At 43.6% G+C, this 14411-nt stretch overlaps 1 protein-coding gene across 2 annotated transcripts in view; it reads right to left on the minus strand.

The window, feature by feature from the left end:
- Positions 1-14411, minus strand: part of ASAP1 (ArfGAP with SH3 domain, ankyrin repeat and PH domain 1) — a 153089-nt gene that overhangs the window by 29380 nt on the left and 109298 nt on the right. For both annotated transcript variants that reach the window (XM_081949857.1, XM_081949858.1), the window contains exons 17-19: positions 11125-11216; positions 8158-8344; positions 933-1018 (exon numbers count right to left, since the gene is read on the minus strand). In XM_081949857.1, the coding sequence (XP_081805983.1) occupies positions 933-1018; positions 8158-8344; positions 11125-11216 (365 nt within the window). The remainder of the gene's footprint in view (positions 1-932; positions 1019-8157; positions 8345-11124; positions 11217-14411) is intronic.

Genomic DNA, 14411 nt, shown 5'->3' on the forward strand with positions numbered 1-14411 from the left:
ACTATCTATCTATCTATCATGTCATATCATATCTGTCTGTTATCTCTTTCTCTCTCTCTCGTCTGTCTGTCTATCTATCTCTATCTATCTATGTCATCATATCTGTCTGTCATCTCTCTCTCTCTCTCTCTCTCTCTCTCTCTCTCTCTCTCATCTGTCTGTCTATGTCAAATCACATCTGTCTGTCATCTCTCTCTCTCGTCTGTCTGTCTATGTCATATCATATCTGTCTGTCATCTCTCTCTCTCTCGTCTGTCTATATATCTATGTCATATCATCTGTCATCTCTTTCTCTCTCTTGTCTGTCTGTCTGTCTGTCTATCTATCTATCTATCTATCTATCTATCTATCTATCTATCTATCTATCTATCTATCTATCTATCTATCTATCTATCTATCTATCTATCTATCTATCTATCTATCATCTATCTATCTATCTATCTATCTATCTATCTATCTATCTATCTATCATCTATCTATCTATCTATCTATCTATCTATCTATCTATCTATCTATCATCTATCTATCATCTGTCTATCTATATCTGTCTAATCTGTCATTCTATCTCTTTCTATCTACCATTCTAACTAACTATCATTTTTAAGAACTGACCATCTCCTTCACAGAGGGACGCTGGATGATGAACAATAAATATCGAAAGCATAAAAAACAGCATGTAAAATTGAAAAGAGGCCAGAAACGATGAGGGGAGAATTTTGAGGGTGCTAATCAGCCCCATGGCTGTCTTCTTATCTGCTTGCCCAATGAAGGGGACAGACCCATGTTTTGACTCACTTACGGAAGGGTCTACCCCACCAAGGTCAGGGGAGAGGAGAGAGTGAGCCCTGAGCTATGCATGTGATTACACCGTACAAGTCAGGGAGGTCGTATTTTTATGCTTATATGCCACCGTAAAAACAAAGAGCTGTTACCAGTTTTGTACAAGGAAGTCGATCAGATGGAGTGTGGTGTGATCAGCAGTCCGGACTGCAAAATGAAGAGCAGTTTCGCCTGACTCCTAAAGAGAGAAAGAAAAGATGAAAATTAGCAGCTTCTGGGAACGTTTGTGTCCTCACAGAATAACAGACTTGAAAGAGACCTCAGAGGTCCTCTAGTCCAACCCCCTGCTCAGGCAGGAAACCCTATAGTACCATTTCAGACAAATGATTGTCCAATCTCCAGTGATAAAGTTACAGCAGAACTGATAAAAAACGAGTTACGGCCAGTCCTCACACTTACGACTGTTGCAGCATCCTGGGGTCAGGTGATCCTCGTTTGTGACCTTCCCAGCTGGCTTCCAACTAGCAAACTCAATGGGGGAAGCTGGATTCACTTAATGGCCTTGTGTGTCCTTTAACAACTGGGGTGACTCACTTAACAACCATGGGGAAAAAAACCTCATAAATTCAGGTGCGTCTCCCTTAGCAACTGCCTCACTTAGCAACCGAGGTGCCCATCGTAACTGCAGTCATAAGTCAAGGATTACTATCAAAAATGTTTTTCAAAAAAAAATTATTAATGTTAACAATCAAGGCTGCGGATGTAACTGGACATGTGTCACACAATAGGAGCTTACTTCGCTAACGAAGTGGATGTGAGGTTTGTTTAATGTATGTATGTGTGAAGAAACATCTAGGCCGGGAACAATGAGGTCAAACACAAGGTGAGGCAAACGTCTATGAAGATTCTCAATCATCCAGGTCACGGTTGTCCCAAAAGGTGCTTTTTTCAGGAGAATCTTCAGCCAACACAACATACGTGCGCACTTTAAACCCAAGAATACATTAAGCTTGTCCACCCCAAGGACAAAACAATCAAGACAGAAACGGAGCAACATTGCATGCAGTACAACGCAGGGAGGAGCCACGGGCAGATCTCTACCTTGGGGAAACAAAACAGCCACTTCACAAATGCGTGGCACAACACAGGAGAACAAACCCCATCAGGAGAAGATTTAGCAGTCCATCTGCATTTAAACGACAAAGGCCGCTCTTTTGAAGAAAGCAAAGTCCACATTTTGGGTAGAGAGGATCGCTGGTTTGAAAGAAGGATTAAAGAGGCAATCTATGTCAAAATTAACAGGCCTCTCTCAACGGAGGGTAAGGGATACGCCATCATGTGTCTCCAGACTACAACACCGTCCTTTCAACAGTTACAAGAAGGCTCCACACCCATCTGCACCACTCGGGTGGTCTTGAGGATACAGATAAACCTCCAAGTGGTCTCAACGTCTCTATAAAAAGAATGCAAATGACCAGCTGTCTACAAGGAGCATCAATCCTTCTATTCCCTACCATCCACCTAGAGCTGAAGAAGCTTCTTGGGTGGAAAGCAAAACGCCTTCAAAGAAAAACAAGAAAGTCCAGTTGCCTCTTGAAAAGAGCATCGTTGGTAGCAAAATAATGAAAGTATTCCAGAGGTGTTTCTTTCGTCCAACTTCCTGAAAACCGTTCTGCACAATTCTGAGCGCAGAAGACAGATGAAAAGGACAGTGCAGTCCTATGCTGAGCAGAGGAGAGATGCTAATCGTATTTTTGCTTTCAAGATCATCATTGAAATGTGTGTGTGTGAAAAACAAATTATAATAACCCTCTTTTTTGCATTAGTGTTTGATTAGCCAGTCGAAGTTTGGCTGCTGAGGGAGATAAGAGTGAAACATAATGGAAGGAAAGACAAATGTTTAGCAAATGTCTCAGCACCGAGCAAGAAGTAAGACAATGGAAATGCAGAGTTGGAAGGGACCTTGGAGGTCTGCTAGTCCAACCCCCTGCCTAGGCAGGAAACCCTATATGGTTCCAGACAAATGGCTATCCAACATCTTCTTAAAGACTTCCAGTGTTGGGGCATTCACAACCTCTGGAGGCAAGCTGTTCCACTGATTAATTATTCTAACTGTCAGGAAGTTTCTCCTCAGTTCTAAGTTGCTTCTCTCCTTGATTAGTTTCCACCCATTGCTTCTTGTCCTGTCCTCAGGTGCCTTGGAGAATAGTTTGACTCCCTCTTCTTTGTAGCAACCCCTGAGATATTGGAACACTGCTATCATGTCTCCCCTAGTCCTTCTTTTCATTAAACTAGACATACCCAGTTCCTGCAACCGTTCTTCATACGTTTTAGCCTCCAGTCCCCTAATCATCTTTGTTGCTCTTCTCTGCACTCTTTCTAGAGTCTCCACATCTTTTTTACATCGTGGCGACCAGAACTGAATGCAATATTCCAAGTGTGGCCTTACCAAGGCATTATAAAGTGGTATTAACACTTCACATGATCTTGATTCTATCCCTCTGTTGATGCAGCCTAGAACTGTGTTGGCTTTTTGGGCAGCTGCTGCACACTGCTGGCTCATATTTAAATGGTTGTCCACTAGGACTCCAAGATTCCAGTGTTTGGTTAACCCAGAACGGAGTCCAACAAGTGAATCATAGACCTATTTCAATACTCACTTCTACACGCATGCGTGCACATTCACTGCTACAAATTATATATTACAAACAATGGTGGGATTCCAGATGTTTTCCTACCGGTTGTATGAGAGAGCCCTAACTGCACACATGCAACACTCAAAGACTGCCCTCAGTGTCAGCGCTGGTGAGCTGAGCTGTTCTTAGCTCAGCTGAGGTGCAATAATAATAATAATAATAATAATAATAATAATAATAATAATAACAACAACAACAACAACAACAACAACAACTCTGCCGTTGCCGGTCCCAAGCCCGGATGAGAAAGGAGGAGGGTTGAGGTCAGGTTGGCAACCTGGCCCCATAAAAAAACCCGCCAACCCATATAACATGGTGAAAGAAACAAATAAAAATTCTATACCGCATCGGTCGTCGCACGGGTTAACAAGGGCCGCGGCGGATGTTGAGGTCCCTGGACATCCGTCGACAAGTGGGCTACAAGTGGACCAGCCAACAAAACGACAAAAATATAGTGCCGATGAAAACCGTGCCATAATGGCCTGTTATTACAACTCAGAGCCTGGGAAAAGAGGTTATTTAAAGCGAATGTATGAATTATGGAAACAACAACATCCAGATTCAAATGTTAGTGAACAACGACTTGCAGATCAAAGGCGATTTATTACACGGAATAAAGTGTTTAGTGAAGTTGAACTTGAGGAAATTCAAGCAAATTGCAAAACTGAGAAAACAACATCACAAGCAGAAATAACTGATACTCAAGACACACCTAAAGGCATTGTAGTAGAACTCCCAGAAGAAGCTGTCGGGGAGGAAATAACAACACTATCACCAGAACCAGTTATCACTGAACCAACTGATGAACTAACTCAGAAACAAAAAGAATTGAAGGACAAGATCATGGAGCATTTTCTGCTTAATAAGGAACGGCAACGTTTACCATCATTAAAAACTGTGCCTAAGAAAATTTTGGCCCCTATCATGAAAATGGTTAATGCAGTGCTTTCAACAATTGAATCGGGATCCATCTTGGAAACGAACCAGTTAATGTACAGCGCAGCCGCAATAGTCACTAATGAACTAGGCATTAAAATCAAAGCACCTAGTTACACAACAGAAAAAGCATCAAAGCCAAAGTGGAAAATCCGATTGGAACAAAAAGTCAAAAAATTAAGGGCAGATGCTAGCAAATTGAAGAACATGCGTGAGCAACGACTTAGAAACAACAAAATTATAGATCAGCTAATCAGAAGGTATAGATTGGATACAAGAAACATCAATGAAGCTGTAGAGATTGTAAAACAGCAGATAACAGCAACAGCTAGGAAAATTGAAAGATATGAGGCACGAATCATCCAGTATAAATAAAATCAGCAATTTCGATCAGACCAACGGCGTTTTTATCAAAGTCTTAATGTGAATGATGACACCAAAAGTCAAAAACCAGAAAAGCAGGCCACAGTTGAATTCTGGAAAGAATTGTGGGAAAATGCAAAGGACTACAATAAGGAAGAAAAATGGATACATGACTTTGAGAAAAGCATTGGCAACAAACAAATGCAAGTATTAGAAATAACAACTGAGATGGTCAAAAATCGAGTAAAAAAAGTAAAGAATTGGACATCACCTGGAAAGGACCAATTACATGGTTTCTGGCTCAAATATCTGACCAGTTTACATGCAATATTGGCCAGGCAACTGAATGAGATTTTACAAAATGGCCAAATTGATGAATGGTTGACAACTGGAAAAACATACTTGATTCAGAAAGATGCAACTAAAGGAACAATACCTGAAAACTACAGACCAATAACATGCTTGCCAACAACCTTCAAATTACTCACAGGCATTATTGCAGATAACATTATGGATTATTTGGAAACAAACAACATCTTGCCAGTAGAGCAGAAAGGCAACAAAAGAAGGAGCAGGGGCACAAAAGATCAGCTCCTAATTGATAAAATGATATTAGAAAATTATAAGAACAGAAAAACGAACTTGAATATGGTCTGGATTGATTACAAAAAGGCATTTGACTCATTGCCGCATAGTTGGATCATAAAATGCTTAGAAACAACTGGCATTAGCAAAAATATTACATCCTTTACTGAAAAGGCGATGAAACAATGGAGAACCGAGTTGGCAGTAGGGAATGAGAACTATGGAATGGTTAATATCAAGCGAGGAATTTTCCAGGGTGATTCACTTTCACCTCTTCTCTTCATCATCGCGATGATCCCACTATCAGTAATCTTAAAAAAAATGAAATTAGGCTACCAAACAGGCAAAGAAGCCAAAAAAAATTCGCATTTATTATATATGGATGATTTGAAACTCTATGGAAAGTCAGAAATAGAAATCCAATCATTGACAAACACAGTCCGAGTATTCAGCACCGATATTTCAATGAAGTTTGGCATGGAAAAATGTGCCACTGTATCCATAAAAAGAGGCAAAATCACTGTGAGGGAATTGAAATGCCCAATGGCCAACTAATTAAATGCAATGAAAATGAAGCCTACAAATACTTAGGCATTCTGCAGTTGGATAACATCAAGCATGGAGAAGTAAAAAATATTGTCAGGAGAGAGTACACCAACAGAGTTAGGAAAATTTTGAAATCTAAATTGAATGGTGGAAATACAATCAAGGCCATAAACACCTGGGCAATACCAGTTATAAGATACACAGCTGGTATTGTTAACTGGACACAAGCTGATTTGGACATTTTAGACCGAAAAACCAGGAAACTAATGACAATGCACTACAGTTTACATCCACGTGGTGATATTGATAGACTATACCTACCCCGGAAATCAGGTGGCAGAGGATTATTACAAGTGAAGCAAATAGTTGAAGAAGAAAAACATGCACTGGCTGATTATTTAAAAGAAAGTCAAGAACATCTATTAATCGAAGTAAAGAACAAAAATCTATTGAAGGCCCAACAGACGAAACAAGAATACAAAAAAGATGTGATAAAATTAAGAATGGAGAGTTGGCAGAACAAAGCATTGCATGGCCAATTTCTGGAAAAAATAAAAGATAAAGTGGACAGTGAAAAAACTTGGTTATGGTTAACAGCAGGTACGTTAAAGAAAGAAACAGAGTCACTAGTCCTGGCTGCGCAAGAACAAGCTATCCGCACAAATGCCATTAAGACCAAAATCGAAAAATCCTCTGATGATGCCAAATGTAGACTTTGCAAAGAGGCTGATGAAACTGTTGACCACATACTCAGCTGCTGTAAAAAAATTGCGCAGACTGACTATAAAATGCGGCACAATTCAGTGGCACAAATGATCCACTGGAATTTGTGCAAAAATTATAACATTAAAACAGCAACAAACTGGTGGGAACATAAGCCTGAAAAAGTCGTCGAGGGTCAGATGGTCAAGATCTTGTGGGATTTTCGCATACAAACGGATAAAATACTGGCGCATAATACACCAGACATCACACTGGTTGAGAAAAAGAAGGTTACAATCATAGACATCGCAATACCAGGTGATAGCAGGGTCGCCGAGAAGGAATATGAAAAAATCGCAAAATACCAGGACTTAAAAATTGAAATTCAACGATTATGGCACAAACCAGCAGTGGTAATTCCAGTGGTAATTGGCACACTGGGTGCTATTCCAAAAGCACTGGAATTACATTTAAAACAGTTAAAAATTGACAAAATCACCATCAGTCAAATGCAAAAGGCCGCACTGCTTGGATCCGCACACATATTACGAAAATACGTTACGACGTCCTAGGCCCCTGGGTGGGGCCCGACTAGTAATCAATGCCAAATCCGGCGAAACAACTGGCCGCTGTGATACAATTCTGTTGATGCAATAATAATAATAATAATAATAATAATAATAATAATAATAATAATAATAATAATAATAATAATAATAATAATAATAATAATAATTTATTAAATTTCTAGACCGCCCCCTCTCCCCGGAGGGACAATCCACTCTGTTGTGCGAATCAGCTGAACTAAAAAACAAGGGAATAGAGGATGTGGAACGGCGGGGGTGGGAGGAGGGCGGGGCCAAAAAGACGTGGTACTTGCCGGTTCCCCGAACTACTCAAAATTTCCGCTACCAGTTCGCCCAAACCGGTTTGAACCGGCTGAATACCACCTCGGATTACAAAACCACATTACAAAAAAGACGTTGAGACTTTGGAAAAAGTGCAGAAAAAGAGCAACTAAGACGATCGAAGGCCTGGAGACAAAAACATATGAAGAACGTTTGCAGGATTTGGGTTTGCCTAGTCTAGAGAAAAGAAGGACTAGGGGGGCACATGGTAGCGGCATTTCAGTATTCGAGGGGCTGCCACAAAGAGGAGGGGGTCAATTTATTTTCCAAAGCAGCAGAGGACAGGACAAGAAAAAAATGAATGGACACTAATCAAGGAGAGAAGCAACCTGGAATTAAGGAAAAACTAACAGTGAGGACAATTAACCAGTGGAACAGAGGTTGCCTTCAGAAGTTGTAGGTGCTTCATCCCTGGAGGTTTTTAAGAAAAGACTGCACAGCCACCTGTATGAAACGGTATAGGGTCTCCTCCTTGAGTAGAGGGCTGGACTAGAAGACCCCCAAGGCCTCTTCCAGCTTTATTCTGATTAAAATATTATGACTATGATGCGATCCTCGTTCTTTTTTTATTTCGCTTTTGTTTGTGCGTATGCGTATCTCTTAAATGTATGTAAATTCAGATCCTTAGTCAGAGATCTCACCTGTCCAGGATCTAAGAGTGGTTCCATTAGCTCGACTCCTTCTGCATAGACTTGAAGTAGTGCAAGTAAATCCCTGGATCGAACAGCCTCTAGTAGTTCGTTCAGCTTAGCTGCTGCCGACACGCAGGTCTTTCTGGAGTACTTATGATCGACATATTTAGCAGTAATAAATTCTTTGCGGGCAGTCCTGAAAAACCAAACAAAGCAAAAACATTAACAGACTGCTTTTTTTTAACAGAAATGACCCAGTTCAAAGTTACATTTCAGACCAACCCTTCAGTTTGATGGAGAAAACATGGAGAAAATTGAAGAAGCAATTGGTCATCTTGGTTCATCTAGTCTCCATATTCCACAGATCCTCAAACTATGGCCCGCGGACCGGATATGGCCCGCCAATTCAAAGTATCCGGCCCACGGAGTGGTGGGATTCAGCCCCTCTCCTCTTCCTGCCCCTCATCGTTGGCCTTATCTTCCAGCCACAATCCACTCCAGCTGCACTTCTGGTTCGTTATTTCACCGGTTGAGCTGCACTTCTGATCCCACGGCTGCTGCCGAAGGTAAGGCCGAAGGGTGCGGGGGAGGGCCAGCTGACTGGGGGGTGATCTCCCCAGTGCAGCCACGTGATCCAGGGCCGGTGGGTGAATAGAGGAGGGGCTGCTGCCGGCTTGTAAAGTAGTGCTTTAAAAGTCTTTAAAAACGCTTTTAAAGCAGCCCTTCAGGTGAGTAGGGGAGGGGCAAGTACAGCAAGGACAAAGGCAAAATGGACTGTTAAATTGGCCACCCCCATCCAGTCACATGACCACCTAACCACGCCCCCCCCAGCCAGTCCGTCCCCCCCAGCAGTCTGAGGGACCGTGAATCGGACCCCTGTTTAAAACGTTTGAGGACCCCTGCCATAATCCATAATGGTCTACTAGTGAGATGCTTCAGTTGGGGAGTGTGGAAAATCAGCAAGCTCCTCGTCAGCTTTTGGGGCAGCTGTACCTACACACACGTGGTGAGTTGCAGGTGGTATGCCCCGGTGCAGGCGTACCGGTGCCTGCTGAGAGCACTGGGTACTGTTCTGGTACGGTGCTCTGGAGGGCCCACCCGCCAGCGCCAAGCTCCTTACTTGTATTTGAGCTCTTCGGCGCTTCCGTGCATGAGGCGTACGGCGCCTGCACAACGCTCCGCCGAGCAGCTGGAGCGTTGTGGAGGCATCGTGGAGGTAAGGACGCATGCATGCACGTACTGCCCATGTGAATATGGGGGACGCTGGGCCCCGTTGCACCACACCAGTTGCACTGGGATCCGGAACTCACCACTGCTACACACAGCTAGGGAGGTTATACTCATAGTCATGCCTGAGCTCATGTCTGGACTACTGCAAGGCACTCTACATGGGTTTAGTCTTGAAGAGCATTCAGGACCTTCCACTAGTGGAGAATGAGGCTGAATGGGCAGTAAAAAGCATCAGGTGTTTGATACAGGTAACACCACCGCTTTATTGAACTGCTTGCCAATGTGTTTCTGAATGCAATTCAAGGTGCTGCTAATCACCTGTAAAGCTTCTCATGACTTGGGGCTGGGTTTACCTAAGGGACCACCTTCTCCCAGTTGTTTCCACCTATCCTAGTCAGGCAGACAGGATGGGCATGCTGTGGGTGCCATCAGCCGGGGAATGCCAGCTGGCAACAATTGGGAGACGTGCCTTCCCTGCCATTTACCTCTGGAATATTCTCCCTTCAGGTAGGAAGACAGCAGCTGCATTTGGACTTATATACCGCTTCACCGTGCTTTTACAGCCCTCTCTAAGCAGTTTACAGAGTCGGCTTCTTCCCCCCCAACAATCTGAGTCCTCATTTTACCGACTTCGGAAGGATGAAAGGCTGAGTCAACCTTGAGCCTGGTAGGATTCGAACTGCTGGCAGTCGGCAGAATTAGCCTGCGATACTGCACTCTTAACCACCACTCCATCATAGCTCCCAGGATAAATTCAACCTGTGGGCATTTCACAAGTCCGTGAAGACGCCTGTGTCTGTGGCTCCGAGTGTATTAAGGGCCCCATTCCCTAGCTGTATTAACATCCAGAGTAACAGTTTTACGTGGCGTGATATGCATTTGTTTTGAACTGTTTTAACAGTTTCAATTGCTCGAACGGCGAGATAAATTTGAGAATTAAAAATTGTCTTTGTTCTTATGATGTGCACCAGTGGCTCCCCGACCCCTGGGCTGCAGTCTTCTAGTCTGCCAGAAATCATGGCTCATGGAAACAAGCAAAGCCCCATCGATGAGATGCAGATCGCACACAAAATCACGCCAGCACCGGTCTGCGGAAAAACCTCTCTCCGCGTAACCGCTCCCTGGTGCCCGAAAGGTTGGGGGCCGCTGATGTACAACACTCAGATAAATTTGATAACTAAATAATAAAAACTGTCTTGGTTTTTATGCTTTATGACAGGGGTGTCAAGCTCGATTTCACTGAGGGCCACATCAGGGTTGTGTTTGACCTTGGGGGACCTGGGTGAGCATGTTGGGGGGTGCCTGTGGTGGCCCGAGAGCTCTGTCAGCGAAAACAGATTCCCAAGCTCCGTTTTTGGCTGGGAGGGGCTCTGCCAGTGAAAACGGAGTTCGGGAGGGCAGTAGCCTTCCCAAGCTCCGTTTTTCACTGGCAGAGGCACCTCGGGCTGGTCCTTCACTGTTTCCAGGGCGGCTCTGTGGGCCAAATCTAAGCACCCTGCGGGCCGGTTCCGGCCTCTGGGCCTTGAGTTTGACACCCCTGCTATACATCACCCAGAGTAAGTTGAGATGGCCAGCTACAGAAATCAAATAAACAAAAACATCTACAGAAGGGTCCTGAAGCAGCCCCCACCCTCCAATTTTGCAGCTTTCAGAAGAGCATCAGAGGAACATGTCATTCCCAAATGAAGTCTTTGATGATTTGAACAAGCCTAATAGCTGCAAATTGTGCTTTTTTGGGTTACTTACATATCGCTTGATGGAGTGGGTTTTGGAGACGGAGTCGGTAAGTTTCCCTCCATAATGTCATTAAAACTATTATTTCCTATATTCTTGGCCAGCTAAGAAGGAAACAAAAAGGAAAAAAGAGCATGCCATTAAACATATGCCATTAATCTAAGGCTTTTCAACCACAATATACACTATATTGTATTTTAAGCCTATTTGATGTTCAAAAACTATCCTTCCACACAATTTCATAAATACTGAGAGGCTGAAAAGCAAATGCAAGACTTCCATTGTCTATGTTAGTGATGGAGATCCTTTTCGGCACAGTGCCCAAATCGGAATGCGCATGCATGCACGCGCACTGGACTGGAAACCTGAAGACCAGCTGGCCGGTGCGTGCATGCCTGTTTTGGGACCATTTTTCTGGCCATTTTCAGTCCAAAAAAATGCCTCAAAAATGACTGAAAAATAGCTGGAAAATGGCCTATTTTGGGGGGGCGTTTTCCAGCGCTCCGTCAGAAGAGCAGCTGGCGATGGCACACATGCCCATAGAGAGGACTCTGTGTGCCACCTCAACAGCCCAGGAGCTTTGCAGAAGATGACCTGCTTTGGTGGTCAGAAAATTCAGCCTCTGACAACCCAAAGGTGTTTTGTTCAAAAGGCAACTGGACATTGTTTTTTCCCATGAAGTTATTTCGCTTCTCATTCAAGAAACTTCTTCAGCTCTGATCGAATGATGGGGGAATGGAAGGATTTGTTCTTTCTGAGAGTCATTGAGGCCACTTGAAGGATTATCTATTCCCTCAGGGTCACCTGTATAGCGCAAATGGGTGTGGAACCTTCTTGGAACTGCTGAAAGGACTGTATCGTAAACAGGAGATAGGTTAGTGATGGCTAATCTTTTATATATAAGCATGTCGTTTGGTTACAGGTTTTTGTGCATCAATTTTTACAATTAGAAATAAAATCACTGAAATAAAATCAAACATGACTAAATACATCACTATCATTGAGCATCCTGTGTTCAGGTTACCATTACTAATCCTTCATTTCTAAAAAACCTTATTTCCTTAAATCCTTAATTATCTATTAAGCAACAATAAATCTTTATAAAATTATAAAATCACGTATCTCTATCTATTGGTCTTACAAAAAATAAAAATAGTAATATTAAAAAAAGAAAGAAAAAAGATTTCCCATCGACTCATATTGTAAATCATTACTTTCAATTAACCACAATGTCACCAATCAACCATAGAATACTTATAGTGTAACATATTCAACTCCAGCAATAATTTTCCATTCGTGATGGCTAACTTTTTGTCGTTTTGTGTCAAAAGTATAATGCAATGCACGTGTGACCCACCCACCCAATGCCCCATTTTGGGTCTAGTAGGCCTCCCTGTAGCCTCCTGGGACCAAAAACGGCGCCCTGGGAGGGCACCCCCCCCACATGCACACACAACCCCCTCACCTCTGCCACGCATGCATCTGTGTCTCCCACATGCACCCCTCCCCGCATATGCGCGGCAGAGACCCAAAAATCAGCTGGCCAGTGGGAGGCACGGCTGCATGCGCGGTGGAGCTGAGCTGGCTCTGCGCACCACAGGTTCCCCATCACAGATATTGGTGGTGCTGTATTCCCCCCCTCTGTTGAGAGAGGGCTGTTCAATCGTAATGTAGATGGTCTCTCTGACCCCTCTTTCAAAGCATCGGCCCTCTCTGTCCAGGATGTGGACGTTGCTGTCTTCAAAATAGTGCCCCGTGTCTTTCAAATGCAGATAGACTGCTGAATCTTGTCCACTCTCAGGAAGAATGCTAACGAGCAGATGACTGCAAGGAGTATAAATCCTTCCAGGCTCCCACCATTCTTCTTGGAGAAGCTTCTTGGGTGAGAAGTGAAATGTCTTCAAGGAAAAAGGAAAGTCCAGTTGCCTTTGGAAAAAAAGTACCTTTGGGACAACCGTGACCTGGATGACTCAGTGTCTCCATAAACCAGTGGTGGGTTCTGGATTCCGTTGCAAACGGTACAGTGCAACGGGGCCCGACGTCTACCACATGAATGCACACAGCACACGGATGCGTCCTTACCTCCTGCGACGCCTCCACGATGCTCCAGCTGTTGGTGGAGCATCGCACTGGCACTGTACACTCCGTGTGCAGTAAACACCGAAGAGCTCAAAATACAGGTAAGGATGGGCCCTCCGGAGCACCGTACCGGAACGGTACCAGGTGCTCCTGGCAGGCTCCGGTACCCCCATACCGGGGCGTTCCGCCTGCAACCCACCACTACCATAGACATTTAATCTCTGACAACAGAAGTATGGTCCAAGTGTGGTCCAAAGGTGCCTTCTGCAGATCTTAAAAGCCAAAAAGATTTGTAAAGGGAGATATGTTCCCTTGCGTTGTTAATGCCCTAAGCCAGGGGTGTCCAAACTTGGGAACTTTAAGACTTGTGGACTTCAACTTCCAGAATTCCCCAGCCAGCAGCTGGCTGGGGAATTCTGGGAGTTGAAGTCCACAAGTCTTAAAGTTCCCAAGTTTGGACACCCTGCCCTAAGCAATTAAGGAGGCAGCAGATTAAAGAGCTGAAGAAGCTTCTTGGATGAGAAGCAAAAGGTCTTCAAAGAAAAACAGCTGCCTCTCGAAAAAAAGCACTGACAATCTCCACCAACATTCAGCACATTAAATTGTACCTCCCAAACAACTGGAAAAGTGCTAAGATATTTTGGTACAGGTGACATATGGTCAGGCAATTGAGTTAACACTCCTACACACTAATTACAACTTCTGGTCACTTTTCAAAAGTATTTCTGCAGAGAGCATGTTGCAAACTGTCAAAGCAGTAATTTAATCAAGCCCCGGATAATCACTCTTAAATTTGATCAGTGCAAGAATAGTCAGTCACAGCTGGCCTGCTGGTCAGCAAAGTTCTCCTCCTCTCAGCTGCCACCTGCAAGTTAGTAGGAGTTGATCATAGAATAATCCTCAACTGCAAATCTGCTGTCAGGAGGACTGCAACCTCCCAAAAACAGGATTAACCTCAGTTCCTGACTCTAGTTTCATGTTTAGCGATAACACATTTGCTATTTGATTTGCCTTGTCTGGATTCAATTCAATAGGCTTTCCTCAACCCATTTCTGATCTGAGCATGCTCTGAACTTCATGGAAACTTCCTGAGAAGGCCCAATCTCTTAAAAACCACATTATATTAGTTTTAAAGCACAACAGGCTGTATCTTAACAGAACACACAGCCCGAGCTATATATATTCAACCCCTAGCATCCCTCGGGCTGTGTGTTCTGTTA

The sequence above is a fragment of the Natrix helvetica genome (genome assembly GCF_964273705.1).
Source record: "Natrix helvetica genome assembly, chromosome: 4".
Lineage (NCBI taxonomy): Eukaryota > Metazoa > Chordata > Lepidosauria > Squamata > Natricidae > Natrix > Natrix helvetica.